We start from the raw sequence: 22,163 nt of genomic DNA on the forward strand, positions 1-22,163 counted from the left end.
AGAGGAAATTCGCACCAGGATCCAACCTCATCTTTTAAGGGAAGTTCATGGATTCAAGGAAGTAACAAATACTTTTTCCCATTTGATCAAACCATAGCTTTTATGGAGGTCTACTTCACACAGTATACAAAATTCTGCAGTTCCATGGCTAATGATTTTTTGCCCATGCACTGTTCTGGATTCAGATTCTCTGTGCTCATGGTATGATAATAAAACTGGGATAGGTTGCATAGGGCAAAAGTGAATCTAGAATGGAATACAAAGAGCATTTGTTGCTGTGCAGGGTGCACAAATGCAACTCGCGAGAGCTTACAATGATGAGGAGGAAGCAGGAAGAGTACTGAAACCTCTCTAAATGAGAGCTCATTCTCTTGTACTTTTACAATAGAAGCAGTCAAGCAAAAAAGGGGACATAATTAGTGCAATATGGGGATGGGAGAAGTCTGGGAAGGAAGTGAGGACTGTAACCTTCCCCCTGCATTCACCAAATGGCTGTATCCATACTTCAACCCATGAAGCATTTGGCCCAAATGGAACTACCATACCATTTCACCAAGTACCACCCTCCTTTGAACATGATTGATAGAATTGGTAGTGGAAAAGAAGAAAAGAAAAAACTTGCTGCCATTGATAAATTTTAATTTGCCCTAAAATTGAACACTTTCCATATGATGTTATGCCAATCAAACTTTTGACAGTTACTCACTTACTGGACAAACCTAGCATTTAGCTTTCACAGACCAAGGACACACCAACCAAAATAAGCTCAAACAAGCCATTTTCAGAGCACTGCTGATTTCGTTAGAATTGAACAAACAAAATAAGCTTTTTACATTGGAGATTTCGGATTAGCTTGCATCAAATTCTGAAAAGAGCAAAAGTCACGGGCGTGGGTTTCCAAATAGACTAATAAGTAATAGTCATAAATGAGCTACTGTTTGCTCTATATCAATCCCCAACTAAATCTGCTTCAAATGATTAACAACATATGCAACTTCTACCTTGAACTTAATGAACCAATTCCAAAAGTTTCAGCAGGTTCAAGTAATATGAGGTTCGGTGATCATCTATCATAACATTCATGAGATGAGAAATAGATAATCCTGACTCTTTTGGAATGATAATCATCAGTAAATTTGATAGTAAGAAAGAAAACAGTAAATTAGACACCTTCCAAAATGCAGGATGGATCCCTTTGAAAAAAGGAATGTAGATTCTCCCTTGAAGACTCAGGAAACCCTTGGCTGTTTCTTCATTCCATCAAAAAAATTAACATGCCTTGATGTTTCCACAAATCATTGTCCTTTCAACAAGATCAATGCTAATGTTTCCAAAGTAAAAGCACATAAATCATGCAAGCATCTTAAAAGATAACCATGACAGAAAAAGCCACTCCAATCCTCAAACAGGAGGCACTGCATCCAGTCCAAAAGGAAAACACATGTAAATATATCTCTCTATCTGCCATGAAACTTGCAAGAAAATGTAGCAAGGATTACCAAATTTCAGGGCATGATGAAGCATGTCAAATGCTTTAATGTCCACACTTATTAGTGATTTGGGGGCCATTAAGAACCACCATTTCGAATCACCTGGTGTGCTTAGATGGTGGGTGTGTTGAAATACAAGGATTGAGCAGGGTTTACCTGTGTAGTCAGTAGGCCATCCTTTGAAACTTTTGTAGTTTCTTCTCAACTTGCTTTTGCTCAAGCAACCAGTAGTGGGATGTTAAAATTTGTTGGTTTGGTACTTCAACAAATTAGCTCAGAAAACCAGCTAGAGAGACAATACACAGGAAAATAGAATTTAATATTAAGATGAGGAAACTCAACATCCAGAAGTCTGCAGCAAAGAACATATCCTACAAGTAACAATCACAATAAATCTATCTTGAAGCTAATTCTAAACATTAACAATTGAGTGTCAAAATTACTCTCTTGGGTGTCTCTTTGTCATGAGCCCTTTTTATTGTTGGTCTAACTTAACTTTCACACATACAAGATATCTCTAAGACCCATCAAGAACAGGGTGCAATCCATAATCTGCAACTTCAAAACCACTGCTGGGCCTGTCCTATAAGGTATATTTGATAGGGATCCATAAAATGACCGCAGTAAAAATTTGCACACAAAGCATGAAAAGTTAGAAGACACTTAATATTAACATCTCCAAAACTTTAAAGCGTTGCTTTATATAAACCCTAGAATGAATGTTGTGAGGGTGTAAGACTACAGATCGACATCACAAGAACAACAATAGAGGCACATGGATGATACCCTAAAATAAGAGGGGAAATGAATTTTTATTTAATTAATAAGCTTTTCATTGCATTCAAATTTCTCAGAATCCATACATCACAGCTGCACTTCAACAATTTTGTACTACTAGTGTACAGATTAATGGAGCGTTTCTTCTTTTCTTTGTCTTCGTCTCCAAACAAGCCACAGTAGTTCTTCCATCAACACCAGAAAACAATTCTCTAGTACAGAACATGACCCAATAACTCTAGATCAAACCTTTACTCCTGCAACCCAAATACCAAAGATTTCAGACTACTCGATCCAATTCTGAAAACATCACAAGCTTTCACACACACACGCACACAGACAAGATCTGCAATTCCTTATGACGATCTTAGCTTTGCCTGGAATATTCCAAACTTCCAAAACTTTATCCAGTAGAGAGTCCACAAATCGGGATCCACTCAAAATCGATAAATCAACAAACAAAATGTAAGTTCAGGAAAAGAGGAACTAGAAAATGGAAAGGCACACCTACGTCTGCTTGGAGTAGGAGGAAGACGAGGGTACACGCTTATTTCGGAACATCATGTATCCAACAGGCAAAACAACTCCGACCATCATCACTAACACTCCCATTATGTACCGAAACGGACTCGGTGATTCTACCTCCAACAATTTCCTCAGCTGCAACAAAATTAACGAAAACCGTCTTCAGTGAATTAGATTTAACAAACACCATAACCCTAAATTTCATCTTTTCTTTCATAACATGTAGATCTCATTCCAGAAGAAATAACAAGAAACAAAAATCAGAGAGAGAGAGAGAGAGAGAATACAGGCATCGTTAACGTCTGCAGTAGAACAGAAGAGATGTCCAGAAGGTCTTCGAAGAGGAAGAGGGGGATCTCAAATTCTCTACGTTCGATGGCTATTTGGTAAATAATTGCGGTAGTTCAGTCGACTCGTAAGCGGTAAGTCGTAACTCGTTACTGCTTTCACCTTTTTGGGAATTTTCACAGCGACCCCAGAGTTATGTGTAAATTTATCAATTTATTTCCTACTAGATGTGTAACATGTGTCCCAACATATCATCAAATGGTTGAAATTCATTTATAAGTGACTTATAAATAATTTTTAACCATTTGATGCGACTTATAAATGATTTTCAACCATTTGATGTTATGTTGGGACACATGTTACACATCTACAAAGAAATAACCATTCACTTCCTTGTAAGAAATGGACTGATATTGGTCTTGAAATATCCCCTAATTAACACCCCTCTAAAGTTGTCCAATTTTCAATCGAACCCCATTGAAAGAAAATATGTAAAAGTCACTCTTGATCATTGAAAAATCCCAATTACATATTAATGTAAGCCCGATAAATATTTCAAAATTTTAAAAATAACCTTAAATAAAAAACCTTACACTTAGACTTGTTTTTTGATCTTCTACCTATGATTTCTTCCTCTTCTAACCATTAAATCTTCAAAAAAATTTGCAATATATTATTTAATAGGTTTAATTGATAAATTGAATGACTTAGGGGGTGATATTAATTTTAGGAGATAACTCAAAGAGTGGACTGAAAGTTTCTCTTTCTTTTTTCAATAGAATACTGTTGGGATTGAAGCTGCCATTGAATATAGGGTCAGGATCATCTCCTCCTAATGCTTTTGAACCACACAATAGTGGGGCCCATATGTAAATATAAAAGAAATTAAAAATAAAAATAAAAATCTTAGTAAGTCCCATGTAAAACCCACTTCTTACTGTGTGGTCCAAAAGCATTAGAGAAGCACATTGTTCTCCCAGGAGCTGATCTGGACTTTAAAATGTACCCCATTTTGACTGAAAAAAAAAAAAAGGGAAAACTATAGAATTAACTACTTTTAGCTTTTTCTTTATAAACTAAACACCTAATGTTTTAGTTAACATAATTGACTAAAATTAAGTTTGGGACTAAAAGTAACCAAAACATTGTTCGACATTTTCTTCTTCTATTTTTATTTTATAATTATTTTAAATTTTCTGCATTTTTTCTGTTCGACCACTTCCCAGATCATCACATCTAGACTTCCCTATAAATTGAACCAGACCTGAAAGCCCAGTCCTCCTCCTGCTTTCCTCCTTAAGTTGCATGTATTCATTCCATTGCAACACTTTCATCTTTATTTTCAATCCTCCTTTTGCTTATTTTTTTCTTTCCATGTATTCAGTTTCTTGTTAGTTGGTCTTTTCTCTCTGGGGAGTATCATATTTCAAACAATATTAAGTTTCCTTCCTTAGTTCTGATCTGCAATTACCACCTAATAAAATCAATTATCTTAAATACAGCCTAAGTCTCGAACCCTAGCCTCTCCAAGTGCCTTAACTGATACAAAGTAAAATGAGATATTGAATCAACGTAATTGCCCACCTCACAAACCAAGAAATGGAGAACAAAAGAGAAGGAAACCATGGAGGAGGTCCCAAATTTTATCATTTTCTCCTCTGAAAGTTGGGCAAAGCCAAAGGCATCATGCTTGGTGCCACCACTACAACAGCTAGATGATGTTGAAGGGGGAGGTGAAATAACCTTTCCAAATTGAAGTCAGCAAAATGAAAAACAAAGAAACTCAATCAAATGTGTGATCTAACCCATTCCCCAAATTGGGTTCAAAGAGAATTTATGCCCTGATCAGTGTTTTCCTTGTGCAATTTATGAGAAAATAACAGGAACATAGCCTTGATCATGACAAGAAAAACAATGAAAAAGAGAAAGGAACAATTGGGGCTTATTTTGAGTAGTTGGGGTTTATTTGCTAGATGATAAGAAGAAAATGAAATGATCTTCAGTTGAAAAGACGAGGATAAAGGACAACGAGGATGGTCTTCGATCAGTGGTGATGCAAGAAGATTACCAAGACATATTGTTGGGAGAGGCTTGGATGGTGCATCTTGCCAGATTAGTGCCACTAACTCAGCAATCAGCATTGGATGGGCGCTACACTGAGTCATTAATTTTTTTTTGGCTAAATATATATGGTGTTTCGAGAGGAGATTTAACAGAATCCACGTGGCGTTATTAAACATCACTGCACCGCCACGTCGGCAACACCAACCGAGTCGAATGATCTAACGGCATCTGTAGTTGGTAATATGGTGATGTGGATTGCCTGATTTGGTAAGGCCGGAGACCCTGGCGGGTACAAAACCATAAACGCAGAGATCTCTCCTTCCCCCTCCCCTTCCCCTTCCTCTCACCATTGTCCCCAACTCATAGAGTTTCTCTCTCCTGGAAGAGGAGAGGGTCTCTCTTCTACAAGAGGAGAGGGGAACGAGGGGGGAGAGAGAGTGAGAAGCGATGACTCAGAAACTTCTCCGAAACGCCGTGATCGGTTTTCCGCAGGTTATAGGATTCACAAAGAGGGCCATCAGCTCATGGAAATATCCGGCGAACTCCTCTACGTCCGCTTCTACTCTCGGAATCCACGTCTTTCAAAGCCCTGTACGTTCTCTGTCTCTTTCTTCTTCCATTTCAAGCGTATCTCTTCATTTTCAGATTCATTTTGTTTTGGCATGAGTGTTGCAAATGCATATCATGTTAAGATCCGTTTTCTGGTGAGTTTTGGGGGATTTTATTTCATCTTCTCGACATGGGTATCAATTGGTTTCTGTAAACACTGTACAGGATGAAGTTGGGATTGTGGCCAAGCTATCGGATTGCATTGCTATGAGAGGTGGAAATATTCTCAACATAGACGTGTTTGTCCCTGAAAACATGCAGTTTTATTGTCGAAGGTCCAATTTTACAACTCAGGACTATTTCTCTATTCTTTTTGTTGGCACAGCATCCATTTGTGTGATTAGGAACAGAAAGCTTTGTTTAATCTTGGATACACCAAATTATCGTTCTCTAAATAATGAATTTAGTTCAGATTAGGGGAAGAAATTATGTGGATTAAATGTGACCTGAGTACAATGTTCCCTTCTGCTTATATAAGGACCGACTATGGAGTTTGGTATCATTTCTTATTATAACTGTTTTATTTGGTATTTCAGAAGTTTGGGTATCCTATGCCATTCTTGTTCTTTACTGTTTGACATAGATTTAAGTCATTGTTAATGTGTAATTAATTTTAACTGAATCTATTAAGTACTGAATTCCATTACAACTGGGCAGCGAGTTTATTTTTGACCCCACCAGATGGCCACGGGCAGAAATAGATGGGGACTTCTTCAAACTCTCAAAGATGTTTAATGCAATGAAATCTGTTGTACGGGTGCCTGACTTTGACCCCAAATTTAAAATTGCAGTTTTTGCTTCGAAACAGGTGGGTCTGACCAGAATCATTACAACTTGTAATATATTTGGATGTTTGCAACACAATCAATTGGAACTATTCATTTTTGGGCTATTGCAGGACCACTGTCTAGTTGATTTGTTGCATGCATGGCAAAATGGGAGACTTCCTGTTGATATTACTCGCGTTATAAGGTGACATTTGAGAAACTATATTTTTCGGATAGAAGTTTTGGCTTCAATATTATTAACTTACAGGGCTCAATACCTTCGTACAGCAATCATGAGAGAGGTCCAAATACCCATGTTATTCGTTTTCTTCAAAGGCATGGAATTCCATATCATTATATGCGCACGTCTCCAACGAATAAAAGAGAAAGTGAAATTTTGGATTTGGTTCAAGACACAGATTTTCTAGTTCTTGCTAGATATATGCAGGTAATTTTGAGACTAATGTCTTAGCATTATTTGAATCTGTCAAAATTTCTGGTCAATTGTTTAGTCCAGCAGGATAATGGGATATTATTACTAAGATGAAGGTGCTTCCCCTTGTATGGATTTGGGGGTGGGGTGAAGGGGAGGGTGGTTAAGAGAGGTCTGTCTATGAATAACTCTTTTATGTATAAGTTTCAGTGCATGAGATTCCCTTTTGAATGGGCTCCATACTCTCTGCACGTATTGTTGGAAATGACACTGGAAGCGAGGACAGTTTTCCTCCATTGTGAAATCAATTGATAAATCATTTATTGTGCTGGTATCTGTTTGATGGTTGTCTAATTTCCTTTCGTTATTTGGGAGCATGACTTTTGTGTGTATCTGCAGATTTTATCTGGTGATTTTTTGAAGAACTATGGGAAGGATATAATTAACATTCACCATGGTCTTCTGCCATCATTCAAGGGTGGGAATCCTGCTAAACAGGTTCAGTATCCTCATGTATCGTGTGGAGTTTAACTACTTTAGGTGTAATGTCTGCCTTTGTTATTCTAGTTGCCTGATTTGCATCACAGCATTGACAGGCCTTTGATGCTGGTGTAAAGTTGATTGGTGCAACAAGTCACTTCGTAACAGAAGAACTTGATGCAGGGGCAATTATTGAGCAGATGGTGAGTCTTGTTCCTGGTTACTTATTGCTTTGGTATTCCTGTTTTTTCTAGAATATAGTAAGATGGTAGAATCATGGTTGGCCTGGATCAATTCAAGTACCAACATTTTAGTACATTATACAAAAAAGTACTTAAACTCTAAAACTGTATTTTCCCTCTGTAGCACCTTAAAATAGAAAGTTATTACAAATTCCAGTAGATTTTTTTAGAGTATTTATACTACACCTCAAACTAAATTCAGTGAAAGTCATAATGCCAAGACATTAAGCTTGGCATGGGAATTACTGAAACTTACTGTGGAGGTTATGAGCGTAAAGTCTTTGAGTGGTGACACTTAGTGGGGAAGTCAGAGAAGGCCTGAGCCTGAAAATTTTGAAATTTTTATTTTGTCAAGCAGCATGAGTAACTATGATATCCTGAAGTGTAACGTTAGGCTTTTCCAATCCTCATATTTTGAGGTTTTACAATAGAATTCATCAGATGCATATTCTCAAGGGAATCAGATAAGTAAATTCCCTTGCCAGTTTTGCTTTCTGTTCATCATTGCCATTATAGATCAATGGACAGGTGGCATGCCAACTTTGATCTCCATTGTAGATTGTTGAGGTTAGTTATTTTTGCAACTTACAGTGTTAGTAAAGCTTGGAGAAAAGGCCTGTTGATTCATAGACTATTTATTGCCTATATCTTTCTATATGCTTAAAGTAGATGGTACCAACTGATATTTAGTTGGCTCAGTTGGTAGTTGATTGGTACTGAACTCTCAAAAATTAAGGTGGCACTAAATGACAGAAGACTGTTTGAGGATGGAGACAAGTGTGAAGTGTCATCGAAACTCTACCAATTTTGTTTCTCCTTTTCCCTTTAAGTTGGAAGCAAGAAGTGTTCAGTTTCACTGAGATTTGGATTTCTTATATTCTTGGTTTCCACATATACACTATATTTGAACATCAAAGCATCATCCCTGCGAATGAGAAATTGTTTCCACGGAAGATGCTTTTGTAGATTAAATCCTGTTGAGTTGAGCCTTAACATTTGACCGATTTTGAAATGCCAGTGCAGAGTGAAATTTTATATATTCTGTCTTGGGTAATATAGTTTTAGGCATTTTTCCTCCTTTGGCTTCCAAGCTTATGGCCATTTTAAGATTTCATCTGTGGTGCACCTGACGCTCCCCTTCCCTTCTGAGATGATAGTGCTTTATTCTACTTTGGTGTGTTTTGTTGTTGTTGTTGATACTCTGCATTTGTATACTCTCTGCAACTTGATGTGTTGTTCTTGAATTTTTAATAATGTGAGCTAAGGATTGTCTAAAATTTTATACCCAAGTATGTCCATCCTAAGCATACCATGAAGTGTGTTGGTGGTGTTGCGCAGGTAGAGAAAGTCTCCCACCGAGATAACCTGCGGAGTTTTGTTCAGAAATCAGAGAACCTAGAGAGGCAATGCTTGGAAAAGGCAATTAAATCATATTGTGAGCTTCAGGTGCTACCGTATGACAACAACAAGACAGTTGTATTTTGAAGCAAAAATGAAGAAATTTTGAGTTAAGAGGGAACTGTGCATTGCATCTGCTGCCAATCATTTTATTAGTTCTCCTTGTTTCTATTATCTCATGATCCCAGTTGAACTTTTTCAGACAGTCAGCATTACTAACATCAAAGAAAGGGTCTTTAACCTTAATAGCTTTAAATAAATATTAGTTATAAAAATTTCGATGTGCCAACAGTTTTCTCCCTTTACGAAATTTTTCTTTCATCTTCACCCACATAAAACTCTTTGTAAGAAAATGCTCAAAAGAATCAGCACTGGCCATGCAAATTTATCAGAAAAAATGGTAGAGCAATCCAAATTTTGCTCATTGACTGTAGCTCCGAAGCAACCTGTGATATCGGAGAAGAGTTCTACTCAGTTAAAGAGGTCACTGGTGAGCATAATTCAATGACCGGTTCAAATAGATGGTGTCACCAAACAAAAGTATATGAAAAGGAAACGAGAAGGTTTGAATTCCTACATAATGGTCACACAACTGTATGTCTTTAACAAATAATACAGTAGGGAGAATCAAGACAAGGAGAATCTAGCCTTGAGGAACACAAATGTTGATGGAGTTAGTATATAGTTATGTACAAGTCTCAGCTTCTGTTTGTTTCCTCTTTTATTAAACAAGTATGTCAAAAACATCTTCAGTTAATATTTAACAATTCCATAGAGTGCTCTGTTTCTTCAATACAGCCAGCTTGGCGTAGGAGACTTCTAATGCCATTGACCCATTTTTGTTTATCAACATTGCTCTTGCATCGGAACTCTAGAAGACCTTGTGTAGTTTTCAATCCAAAGTAGCTTCCTTCCACACCCACCTCCTCTTTCGTTGTTGGCCATGGTGAAATCTCATCACTAATACCGTAAACTATACCTGGTTTCAGAAGCATAGAAAGGAAGGTTAGGATCAAGTGACATTCACCAGTAATCTCCACTTTGCATTTTCCTATACAACTCTGGGTGATCTGCAGAGTTCTCAAAGAAGAGAATTCCCCTGTTCCTGGTTTATACCAATACTCCAAGACCAGAGGATAGCATAAGCTTTTGATTGGAGACTTCAATCTAGATTAAAACCTTAGATGGGGCAACCTGGAAATGGCATAAGCTGTTGATTGGAAGAGAATTCCCCTGTTCCTGGTGTATATCAATACTCCAAGACCAGAGGATAGCATAAGCTTTTGATTGAAATCTTCAATTTAGAATCGAAACCTTAGATGGGGCAAACTGGAAATGGCACAAAAAACTCTATTTTTCTGAACAGTCAATTTTTCGTCCAGGTAATCTATATCTCAAAATAGGAATTGACTTGATGGTATCAACTTTAGGCTGTAACCCATGGATATGCTCCATTGGTCTCCAATCTGCATTGTGACATGATTTAACATGGATCTAAGTTTAGCTTGAATCATGATGTAATCTAATCCTTAACATTAGCTTTTTGCCAGGCATTGGGAGCCTAATGCTCACAGCCTTCTCATCAAAATTAAGATATCCAGCATAAACAGTTCGAGATGAAAGCTTACATTTATGCCTTTTACAGAAGGCTCCTCCAACATGTTTGCTTTTGAGCTTAACAATGGCCTGAAATAAATAAGTGAATTAGGGAGGTTGGATGCATTTCTTGGATGTTATTCAACAATCAAGTGATCAAGTTCTCATCTCGAGAACATTTTATTTTACCTGTGATTTCGCATTGAGGTAAACAGTGACTCGCTTCCAGTGCACTGCACCTGCAAAGTCCAGCAGAAAGTTCTTAAGATTTTGTTCCCCTGTAGAAAATTCTCAACTATACAAACCACAAAATCTTTCCAATCAAGATCAACAGAGAAAGCTAGATGGATTAGCACTCTGTTCATAACTTTTCTACTAATTAGGAATGATTGTGATTAATCAACTCAGCATACAGCAGAATTCTGTCTGTAAGGGGTGTGACTGGATCTTTTCCAACAAGTCTACATTTGTCATTCACAGTGAAGAGGATTGTTTTGATTTTGATACTTAGGCAAACACCTTTTTAGCATAAGAGTTGTAGAAACCCCTATGGACACAATATTCATGCCTGTTTTGTTTTAGTTTCCTCCATGGCTGTAAATGGGAGTACAAGATCTCAGTCAACAGACAAACTTCATTGGTTCTAGAAATTCAGGACAGATCTGATTACCTTTTTGTGTTCGTTGAAGAAGTTCACCTTTCCAGGGAAAATTCTGGATCTCCATTTCTCTCTGACAAGCAGCTGAGCAGGTTGGACTGGTACCTCTATCATAAGGAGCTATTGCTGCATGGTTCCTTCCTTCCTTGGGAATTCTTGCTCTCAAAGCAGCAGCTCCACGCAAAGCTTTGTTTATGATAAAGCAAATTACATAAATGAATGAATAATTTATGGTAAACCACACAAATCAGTCATCAGCATTTTCTTTTTTGAAAATAACATTGAGGTAAGAATAGTGATGAACAAACCTATCATGCTTCTGTATGATCAATAACGAAATCAAAACAAGGTAGCAGATATACCTGTGGCAGCTGCAGCTGTCAGAGTCATTAAATCACCCGGAGTTCTAACATCTACTGCTGATTTAACAACAGAAGCCACTCGATCATGATCAGCTGCTGTTGATTCAGCAATCTCAATGCAGTGTGATGCCAAGAGCTGTGTAGCTGATGCCACAGCTGCAGTCATCCTTGAGCTTTGGCCATTGGAGTTCTCTGCTGCAGCCACAGCAGCCAAAGCTGCACCAACCCCTGCTACTGACAGGGTAGCATGAACGTGAGCATTTTCTATACGCGCCTTCTCTTTCTTCTTGTTATGGCTATGCTCCTTGTGAAGGAACCATTTTCCAACCAGTGCTGTTCGTCGTGCATTAACTGGGTAAGCTGTTTTGCTCATCTGCAGAGGGGTGAAATGTGAGTAAAAAGAGTATCATTAAAGAAATCAGTTGAATCCTTACAATTGATCAAATTCAAGTGTACAATCTATCATGCATTCACTATTGTTGGTAATATAAAAAATCAACAGCAACCAATCTCATTCTTTCCCACTAAACCAACATTCCAATTGATGCTCCATCAATCGTAAGTTGGATTTCTCATCCCAGGTGGTAAGGTAGGTTAGCTAAACCAAATGGATTTAATTCAAATGTTGAGAGAGAGAGAAACTTACACATTGCGGCTCCAGGATTGTCTCTGGTAGTGAGACTGTTTCTGGATTATGTTTCTGTTTGTGAACTAAAGCTTTGGAGACTTCAAAAGCAGAGAGGCTCCATGACCTTGACAAGAACTCCATGGGCTCCTTGGGTGTTTCAGGTGGAGGAATGGAAGATAGAGACAACAATGACTGCATACCCAACTCTTCATCCTCTCGTGCGTTCTCTAACCAGTGAAGCCCCATAGAATTATTCTTCCAGTTCAAATGACGACCACTCTCCATTAACTCTATCTGTATTATTAACAAAATACTCAATCAGAGCATCAACTACAGAGTCTACAAAAATCAAGGAACTGATAAATTTTTACTTACTTTCAGTTACTCAGCAGAAAGTATAAATAGGAGAACGGTTGAAGAAGACACTAGAGGGACAGCTTGGATTCTGTAACTGAGAAGGAAGCCTCGTGCTTTGTGCTGCAACATGAATCTTGCTTGTCTCTGAAGGACCTGGTTCCTGACCTTGAAGACTGGTGAAGTTCAGGAAATTTCGCAGACCCAAAGATTCATTGGTTGATTCAATTTAAATTAATTTCCACAAAACACTCTTCCTTGTCACGCGGTCATGCGATCGTGCAACACATCTCCTCTCTCCATGTGTCTTGATTTTATATACTTTGATGTAGTAATGGTAAAAGAGTAGTGTTTGTGAAGCTTGGTCGGTTCTGTTTTCCAGTCACTCTCTGTGGGGCTGAGTGCATAATGACTTTCGGTGGTTGGAAGCGTGGAGACAACAGTAGAAATGGTGAGACCGAATGAATCTAGCCAACTCTTGGGCTTTGAGATAACCGAGAAAAGCATCTAAAAAAGAAATATTTTTATTGGTTTTTCTTTTGCTTTAAACTCTTTTATCCTTATAAAAATACTACTAATCCAACTTAGGAGTTGCATTTCTTATGAAAAATCATTTAGATTCTTGACTTCCTGATGTCAAACTAGGGTTCCAACCAACCAATTCCAAAACTTCCGATCAACCCGAGTACCGGGGATCCTGTTTATCGGTCGATAGAGCACACCAACCGGCTAAGAACTGATTACTGCAACAAATTCTCTCATTTTGAGATTTTGGTTTGGTACTTATGCAATCACTTGTTGTAGTTTGGATGTATGTTCATATACATCTGGGCTAGCTCCTGTTAGCAACTCCTTCAGTTTTTAGACTGTATCCATAAAATGAGTCATCCTGTTTAATTATTATGGTATCAATGTGTCTTTGCTGTCAATACCCATCAAATTATCAGTTCCACATTAGAGGTAATGATCATATCTTATCCCACAAGTCTTTTTGCATGTCAGCAACACTGACACAGAGGAATATATTCTCATCTCCATCAAAGCCCCCAAGGGTCGGTGTCAGTCATATGAGAACCAGCTTTTCCTCCTGACCTTAAGCCAATGATGTTAGTTAGCTTGTGGCATTTCAACTTAAAACAGTGCTCTAAACTGTATTTAGTTTGTACTTAAATCTATTTTCCCGACATGTTAGACCTATTTTGGTGTCTCAAGAAAGAAAACACAATACCAGAAATTTTCTCGAGAACCCAATTGATTCTTTGGAAGGTAGAGAATGATGAATTGAGCGATAAAGGTGAAAAAGACTAATGATGTCGTTTCAAAGATTGTGATAGCCACTTTCACATTTTCTCTGCAAAAGATAGAGACAACCACTAAGTAATAATGGAGGGGTTTGATGTTGGATACCTTACTTGAAACAACCACCAAAAGCTTCTTTTTTTCTTTAACTCCTTTGTGTGGTGTTCCTTGTTTTCTTGTCACGGCACCCAGAGTCCTAGCAGCAGTAAACAGATAAATGTTTCCATGTAAACGTTGGAGCTGTATAGCTTTGAATTTGGCATGCCAGTGTACGAAGTAAAAAGGACACTCCATCTTCAGCCTCTTAATGGAGTCATAGACAAACAAATTAATTAAAGATAAGGGCATGATTTCTTCGTACGGCCAGAGAAGATTAATCATAATCATACTTATTTTGGAGGTACCGTTTAATTAGGTACTATAGTTTCCTGAACTGTGTCAAGAGTGCAGAAATGGGCTCATGGCGTTCTCATAGCATCAGATCATGGAAGCAACAAGATACTCATTTAACTCTGTGGCTGGGACGAATTTGTCACTGATGACCTTGTTTAAAAGCATTTCCCAGAGGCAGCCTTTGAACCACGTAACATTATGTCCTCTCTAGTGTAGGCTCCTCAACCTGAATCTGGATCCTCACCCCATCGGGTTCCTGACCACACAAAACGTGGGGCCCACGGGTAAAAGTGTTTTGTTTTGTGGGGGGGGCTGGCTCCCTCAACCTCACCTCAAGTGTCCTGGATGGTTTGATTCTTGTTCAAATGCTTCTTGGATGGTCATCACCTCCAACATTGGTCAATTTGGGTCAGGAACAAGATTCGAAAAACTTACGATCAGATGCATGCTCTGAGTCTGTTGATTCGGATTAAATTTGAATCAAAGTTGACGAGTGAAAGCTCACTTGCTCAGCTTCAAAAAGCATATAACAGAATTCCAGACGATCTGGTTTGGGTGAAAGGCTCACGATCATTCACATAAACTTGTTCGAATCACCGGGTCAAGCTGCAACGGTCGTAGCCTGGTCAGCACTAGCAAATCTATGCTTGGCTGAACTCTTGAACAAGAGTCTTGTGAGTCAAAACTAGAGACAAACAAACCATGTTTCTCCAACTAAACCTGCAGCTGGAGCAACATCTCAAACCATGCAGTCTACGAAGGCATGGATGACCTCGACACTTAGGTCTGTCTCAGGTATCTTGGCCGTTAGGCAGAGATAATAAAAATTACTAGAAGGTGTATCAATGAATTATATATCATTCTTCTGGGACAAACAGGGTGACTTGCTAAGAAGACACCAATGGCATGCAGTCTTTCTTATTCTTTTTTCCCAGTCCACATGGCAGGTATTCTAAAGGTAAAATGGCTTCTGAAAAAATGGAGACTGTAGGATGGATCTCCAATCAGGTAAATGCTTCTCGGAGCTTTGTTGGTAACTCTAGGTCAGGCTCTGACTTGCTAAGTGATAAAAAGTAGCTGTCCACCATGCCTTCAGACACTTGAGACAAACTTGGAGGGCTCCACTGCATATTTCCAACAGTTAGACAAATTAGTATTATCATCTCCAAATTATATCTGTTCATTGTGCAAAAGGAGCATGAACTGCTAGTACCTGTGGTGCAAGGTCCTTGTCCACCAATCGTGCACGAACTCCCTAATAAATTACAGGAAATAAGATGGACAGGATAAAACAATTTTAGCTGTTTTAACTAAATGGTGAGGATGATACCTCACAGAAGTCATTGGGCTGTCTGGATATTCCTTGGAGGGACATTCTATACTCACGGATCAAGCACTGATCAAGAGTCTGGAATCTACCTTCTCGTATCTAAATCAGTTGCTCACATTTGAAAATACCAAAATCATGCTAATGTTGCAGAATGAAACCAAAAGATACAAGTAAGAGAGACTCACAGATCTTAAAGAGACCTTCAAGCTCAGAGGTGAGGCCTCCTTCAGTTTATTCAGTGTGGAAATACACCACTCATCATTTGATCCAGTTCTGTAGCTTTCCTGAAAATAGTTCAATCATATGAAACATAAACAATGTAAATTTCAGAACGAGCTACTTTAAAGATCTGCAGTTATATTCTCCTCCAATCTGAGCCAATAAAGTATGACCAATCCAAACTGTAACATACGGCTCTCAGAATTGGCCCCCAGTCTACTTTCATAGCCCTCCTCAACAAAAAGACCCCGTGATTTATCTCACTATCAGCTTTACTTTTCCACATGTTTGACAAAAACTTGAAATTGCTAAGTGGCAAGAGCACATGATTAACATATGGATCTTCTTGGGGATGCCACTAAGCTGCCACATTATTACCCTCTGGACATTCCCATACAAATACACAGTCCATGCACAGAGGAACATAGTACCCTCATATTCTTTCACTTAAAGAAAAGAGAGAAACAATGAAAACTAAGGGGGGAAGGGGGGAAGAATGACAGATTCCTACAGAGGGAAAAGGAAACATTATGCACCGCCAGGAAAGAAAAGCACATCTTGCCATACATGTGGGGATGGGTGTGTTGGTGAATGTGAAAGGTACAAAACTCAAAAGCATTGAGCTCAATAAATTTTTAAAAAAATCAAAACTGGATGAGATCTTACGATATTTTGATGAAACCAGAAAAAATAGATCATTTGATTGAGAAAACTGATCTACTGAAAGAAATATACATGCTTCAAGTGATATCATGGGATTACAGCATAATTGACAGTATAACATGTCAGGATAAAGGCAATCTAAAAGAAATGTTAGTCTCAGATGGGAAAGTGAAAGTATGGTGACCTTTACCATACAACCTAACTCTTGACCCAAGTTGTTTCAACCAAACTCAAAATGCTTTTGCACTGGTTAAGAAACATGAAGGTATTCACAACTCATGAGGAAAATGAACTCAGGCTCACCAGAGCAGCAATAATTTCTTCAACTGTATCAAGGCCAAAACATTTGTCAATCATTTCAATCCTGAAAATAGAAGTGAAAACAAAATCTGTTTATATAAATTAAACCATCATAGGAGGAAATTGCACAAAGCTAGCTTGTGAATAACATAACATAGATATGTGTGGTGGCACACACACAAGGGGTTCCAACTCATTGTCTATCAAATACCACCTACTAGATTTCCCAATGAAGACCAAACCCCTACATAACCTCTGCAGGATCCATCCCCAGGAAAGAGGTTTAAGGTGGGAGGGAAGAGAATGGAAGTGAAATAATGGCCACACAGGTTGAACAGGCCAAAAGCTAAAAAGCTATCAAATATACTTACAATAAGGTGCCCTTCCATCATTAAGAAAACAAATTAAGAAAGTCACAGGGAAAACTAAATAGAATACGTCAATCATCTAGTTAAAATATAAATAAGGCAGTATCCAAAGCACACACACATACAATTCATGCAGAAAGTGGAGAACAATCTTTAAATTTGAATCATAAATATGAAAGGACATTCTATAAACTATTACATATATCAAACTGGGGCACCATATGCTAAAGGCTGACTCCTGACAAACCAGTTGACTGCTTACCAGATATGGGATTCTAGCTTCTTCTTTTTAATGAAACCCCCCCCCCCCCCTGGCAGAGGGAAAAGAAGAAGGGGGACCCCATTATTAGTTCTTAAATATTTCTTGGGACACTATAATCATTCCCATTGCATCATTGCGAAGAGCTTAGTAGTCATGATCACAATCTTTTGAAGGGAATTTATAGAACCATAAAAAAATGACAATTTAAACAATATGGATATAAATATCTAAAGAAAGAATAAATAAAAACCTGTGAAGAACACCCTCTTTTTCTGGATGGACAAGGTCACAATAGTTCTCAAGAGATGATTCTATGACAGAAGGATCATCGGTAACTAATGCAACAAGTTGCTCCTCAATCAAAGGAAGCCTCTGTTGCAAAGAGGAACTGGTTAATGGCCAAGATAAAGCAGGGATGTAGAAATAAACATGAAATGAAGACCAAAAGAACAAACCGCACTGGGTGCATAGTGTGTGGCGAGCCCACAAGCAAGCATTTCTGCTCCATTCAGCTTTCCTCCCGTTAGACCCAAGTATTCCCCTGCAAAGAAGTAAATTTGATTAGCATCATATTGGAGAAAAAAACAGGAACTAGAGGGAATGAATTAATGCTAGAGTCCTAAAGAATACAGATTACATGACCCACAATCTCTTGTAAGGAAGAAAATATTACAAAAATAGCACACACAGGATTACCTATGTGGCCAGGTAAATGTGAAAGGAAAAAGGAAGCCCCAGCATCAGGATGGAAACCAATTAAAGTTTCTGGTGTGGCAAAAACCTGCAATTTCTTGGATGAAGTTAGGAAATGTTAACAAGGAACTCCCTACAACTCATTTTCAACTGAATGAAAATGCAGATAGGAGAAAAAGAATGCCACATAGTTAAAACAAACCAAAGAGCCCAACTTTTATACAGCTTATTCTAACAAATATAACACATAAATTCAACCATGGAATGTATTGACTACAAAAAGGAAAAGCCCTTTGCTCTAATAACCAGCATGTAGCCTTGCCTCAATGCCATGAAAACTACATTAGCTCAGAGTCTATGAGATGCAGGAAAAAGAAACAAGTCAAGACCAGTCCTCATTGCAATAAAACAAAACCAAAATTCATTACACAGCTTGCTTATATAGATCTTGAGCAATCAAAAATTAATTGCAGAGGACTAAAAAGTGCCCTTGCTCTTGTATCATCTTCCTTCCCTCCCTTCTCCTCTTTGATTAATGAATTTTTCATTCATCCAAAAAAAAAAAAAAAATCAACCAATTAAGAAAACTCTAAAGTAACCCTCTTACGACTCAGATTCAAAATCCAATTAAGTGTAAAAACCCAATTACAATGAATCTTCCAATTCAACTACCTCATTCGATTATTAAGAAACCCAGAATTGCAAAAAAAATAAAACTCATACTTATTGCAGAGACATAAATACTCATACCTAATATAACAAAAAAAGAATTTACTAAAATAGTAATAAACAGAATCATAACAAAAACGTCTTGCAACTCACATGTTTTACATAATTGATAAAAGTAATTCAAGTTCCTGGACAAAGCATGCCTTTTCATTACATGCTCATTTGAATAAGACTAAATATCATCCCAAAATGTCATACCACAGAATCTTAATGCACAAATCACATTAGATAATTTCTTAACAATCTTGAAAGTATATGCATCTTCACATGGAAAACATGACCTTTCAGCTGAATATTCACATATCTACAGTAGCAAGTCATGAAAAAGTCCATAATTAAATGTTCAACAAAGCATTCAGAATCATCATTATTCATAAGAAACTTGACTAGGGTCTTTTACAAAGTCATCAAGGACTTCCTAAGAAAAGATGAATGAAAGGGAATGTTTCAAGATCGACTCATAGTTATAGTTGTTAAGTGCACTGGCATCCCATGGTGTTAAAAAGTAACCTAGGCTCTTAGGTGACAAAGCATCCTTGTACTTTTCTTCTATGTATCCCATTATAAGTAGTCTAGCCATAATATAATTATGCTTTGAATCTATGGATTAATTTGCCACTATATCTAGAGATGTCATTACAACATCACAACATCATACGATAGAAAAATGTTCTTTAAAGGGAAAACAAGTGTAAGTAAACAAGAAAAGTCTGATTCCCCCCCCCCCCTTTTCGCAATAAATGATCCCATGCTACTTACCTATGCACAAACTTGCACACAAGCCTTTCATATGTCAAAAATAAAGTTATTCAGAAGAGGAAAACATGAGTAAAGAAAAGTTGACTGCCTAGGCATGCCAAGGAACCCCAGAGGCCTGCCTGGAAGCCCACCTGGATGTCTAGGACCTTAGGTGGCACCTAAGTGACACCTTGACAACTATTCTCACAGTACAAGAAAGAGAGAGAGATAATACTACATCCATATATTCTACAAATATACATACAGTCTTCTCAGTTGCTATACGGAATGTCCCTGGGATTGAAACTCCTGCCCCACCCCCCATGGTAACACCATTCAAAATAGCCACCTAACAAGGAAAAACAAAAACTGAAAGTTAGTGTTGCCCTTATGTACCATACGGTAAAGACAGATTCTTTAACAGGTAGAGCTAAAATTTCCAATTGTAGTTAATGATTGCACAATTTATTCCACATAGGGGATTTATATTGGAAAATATGCAACTTGAACAAAGGAGCAGGAAAAAAAGTCACAAAAGTTTCCCTCCCAAAAGGAACACCATGTTTAATTTTGACTTGGAGCTATTTGTGTTTGTAACTGTAGATAACATATTTGGAAATTAGAGAACAACCTGGTGTAGAGGGAGATTGACTTCACATAGCATATTGCCACTCTACAACTTGGAAATAGCATCATGAAGAAACACACCAAAAGATTCGGTTGTTCACCTTCCACTTGTTAGACGCTTCAGAAATTAGGCAACCAAAATCCTCATTTATTGTAACATGTCTTTTCTTTCACTTACAAACTCAGTGACGAACCCACACCATGCTGCTGGTGTCCAAAACTCCTCTTAAGCACTAAAGTTTACATTCCTCACAGTATCACCTAATTTAATTTTTCTTACACTATTAGAGTCCCTACAGAAGAAGCAAAGTACTCTTCCTGCTTTCTCCTGGGTTCTGTCTAAATGCTGCAGGTTCACAACTTTAAGCCAATCAGTCAGAGTCCTAGACCTAATCAAAGTAAAAATTATCCATTGTTTTTTTTTTCATTTCTTTTTCAATTGAATCTCTTAGTTCAATACCAAGCATTTTTTGGATGCTTTATCCTCCCTTTCTTGACCACTGCCATGTCATTAGAGGGGTGAGGAGCATAAAAATTTTAAAATAATTCCATAAAAAATATGTTCCTCCAACTGATTTTTTCAGTGCAAATATATCCATAAAAAATATGTTCCTCCTCCAACTGATGTTTTCAGTGCAAATATAACTTTTCAACCACATATTGTTTCACCTTTTTATTTAGAACTACCATTAAGTCAGCACCCCAAAGATGAAATCCAACAACACAGCACTGACATAAATTATTTCATATATTTATTCCTGTAATCTTTTTTTTCAGTTTTCTTTTGACCTCTCAATAATCTCATAACTTGGAAACTGCAGGCTAAAGGCTAACCGCCTAATCAATTGTTCTAATGTAGAAGGAAAGTTAGATACTCACATGTGGCTTCATATATGTGCCAAGAAGGTAGATAAAACTGTACAATGTCCTGAAGAACTCTTTACATTCTTCCATTTTCCCTGCATAGAATGAACAATAGGTTAGCAAGAAAAGAGAAACTATTTGCTAATCTAATAAAAGTTCGCCCATCTACAAAATGGAACCAATAAACCTGGAAGTGCAAGGTTTTGTATGTCGTAAAATACATTAAAAACGGAAGAGAACGCCTTCTTTTACCTTCTTTAAGTAATCTAAAGAGCGCAACGATATCTCCACCTGCACAAAAAGCCCTGCCACTGCCCTTGATGTTCCAGAAAATAATGCCAAAGTGAGGTCTTTAGCTAACACGAATAGAAAGAAGTAACACCCTAGCGAATAATAAGAACAGAACCATAAACCTTCATCACGATAAAACCAATATCAGGATCTTCTTCCCAGGACTCATAGAGTTTTTTCAAACGCGCCGCCTGAAGAGGGTTAAACAACCAGGGATTTATGGAATTAGCGAAAGACGGAGGAAGAAAAAAATACCCCAAAAAAGAAACTGTAAACACGGAGCAAAATAAGAACACCATGAGGGCGTAAGGCCTGTGGAGAACAGCTACACGAAAATGACCTTTCCCATCTACTAGCACCTGAAACATCAACAAAGAGATATCACATATAGTTGGGCGATGACATAGTGGACATAATTGAAAGGATTATTCGTTGGAAAAACTCACCTGATTGTTAAGTTCGTTGCTTTTATCAGGATTGATGGTATGGGAGCAGAGGCTTCTGTAATAGGTGAAAAACCTAGGAACTCCAAAAGATTGCTTGAGAAATAGCCTTCTCAAGCTCTGCATTTTTCCAATTCTCGTTCGTTCTCACCTCGAAAACGAAGAGAATCCACCCGCCTACCCTACGAAGTTCAGCTTTAGTGTGAAATTTGTAGTCGAAGATCAAAAGGTTGAGTAACAGAAAGAGTGACAGGCGCTGCAGCTCAAACCAAA

The 22,163-nt window shown here is 37.8% G+C and overlaps 3 protein-coding genes and 1 pseudogene across 7 annotated transcripts; 1 reads left to right on the forward strand and 3 right to left on the reverse strand.

Moving 5' to 3' along the window:
- Nucleotides 1-1,444: 1,444 nt before the first annotated feature.
- Nucleotides 1,445-3,207, reverse strand: LOC149013419 (uncharacterized). Of its 4 annotated transcripts, none has more exons than XM_089158684.1 (3): nt 3,080-3,207; nt 2,779-2,927; nt 1,445-2,644 (listed from the first exon to the last, which is right to left on the reverse strand). In XM_089158684.1, exons 1-3 carry the CDS (start codon nt 3,083-3,085, stop codon nt 2,635-2,637), a joined length of 165 nt encoding a protein of 54 aa, XP_089014810.1. In that variant the 5' UTR covers nt 3,086-3,207; the 3' UTR covers nt 1,445-2,634. The 4 variants fall into 4 exon arrangements, with proteins under 4 accessions (XP_089014810.1, XP_089014812.1, XP_089014811.1 ...); XM_089158686.1 differs by having other exon boundaries at nt 2,775-2,927; nt 3,080-3,205; XM_089158685.1 differs by having other exon boundaries at nt 1,446-2,524; nt 2,775-2,927; nt 3,080-3,204.
- A 2,226-nt stretch (nt 3,208-5,433) lies between these two features.
- Nucleotides 5,434-9,486, forward strand: LOC149013420 (formyltetrahydrofolate deformylase 1, mitochondrial-like). The gene is made up of 8 exons (XM_089158687.1): nt 5,434-5,735; nt 5,919-6,028; nt 6,411-6,561; nt 6,652-6,725; nt 6,809-6,968; nt 7,353-7,451; nt 7,550-7,636; nt 9,014-9,486. The coding sequence occupies exons 1-8, from the start codon at nt 5,592-5,594 to the stop codon at nt 9,158-9,160; spliced, it is 972 nt and encodes a 323-aa protein (XP_089014813.1). The 5' UTR covers nt 5,434-5,591; the 3' UTR covers nt 9,161-9,486.
- A 69-nt stretch (nt 9,487-9,555) lies between these two features.
- LOC149013421 (VAN3-binding protein-like) lies at nt 9,556-12,969 on the reverse strand (annotated as a pseudogene). Its single transcript, XR_016173949.1, has 6 exons — nt 12,336-12,969; nt 11,690-12,062; nt 11,340-11,513; nt 10,859-10,908; nt 10,702-10,759; nt 9,556-10,052 (listed from the first exon to the last, which is right to left on the reverse strand). The product of XR_016173949.1 is annotated as a VAN3-binding protein-like (transcript).
- Nucleotides 12,970-15,190: 2,221 nt separating this feature from the next.
- On the reverse strand, nt 15,191-22,154 carry LOC149013422 (3-hydroxyisobutyryl-CoA hydrolase-like protein 1, mitochondrial). The gene is made up of 14 exons (XM_089158688.1): nt 21,894-22,154; nt 21,744-21,806; nt 21,570-21,638; nt 21,409-21,472; nt 21,172-21,251; nt 19,931-20,014; nt 18,202-18,286; nt 17,961-18,046; nt 17,756-17,877; nt 16,879-16,939; nt 15,879-15,977; nt 15,694-15,792; nt 15,577-15,618; nt 15,191-15,487 (listed from the first exon to the last, which is right to left on the reverse strand). The coding sequence occupies exons 1-14, from the start codon at nt 22,014-22,016 to the stop codon at nt 15,368-15,370; spliced, it is 1,197 nt and encodes a 398-aa protein (XP_089014814.1). The 5' UTR covers nt 22,017-22,154; the 3' UTR covers nt 15,191-15,367.
- Between the last annotated feature and the right edge of the window lie 9 nt (nt 22,155-22,163).

This window comes from Hakea prostrata, chromosome 6, assembly GCF_041222555.1.
Source record: "Hakea prostrata isolate BN-2017 chromosome 6, UWA_Hpros_2, whole genome shotgun sequence".
NCBI classification, from domain to species: Eukaryota; Viridiplantae; Streptophyta; class Magnoliopsida; order Proteales; family Proteaceae; genus Hakea; species Hakea prostrata.

Excerpts from the sequence above, each read along its gene's own strand:
- LOC149013422 (XM_089158688.1), bottom strand. The coding sequence starts at position 22,016 with ATGCAGAGCTTGAGAAGGCTATTTCTCAAGCAATCTTTTGGAGTTCCT. Across the intron at positions 18,287-19,930 it reads GTATAGCAACTGAGAAGACT|GTTTTTGCCACACCAGAAAC; the intron begins GTATGTATATTT and ends AAGAAATTGCAG. Across the intron at positions 15,619-15,693 it reads AGCCCAATGACTTCTGTGAG|GGAGTTCGTGCACGATTGGT; the intron begins GTATCATCCTCA and ends GTAATTTATTAG.
- LOC149013420 (XM_089158687.1), top strand. The coding sequence starts at position 5,592 with ATGACTCAGAAACTTCTCCGAAACGCCGTGATCGGTTTTCCGCAGGTT. Across the intron at positions 5,736-5,918 it reads TCCACGTCTTTCAAAGCCCT|GATGAAGTTGGGATTGTGGC; the intron begins GTACGTTCTCTG and ends AACACTGTACAG. Across the intron at positions 7,637-9,013 it reads GGGCAATTATTGAGCAGATG|GTAGAGAAAGTCTCCCACCG; the intron begins GTGAGTCTTGTT and ends GGTGTTGCGCAG.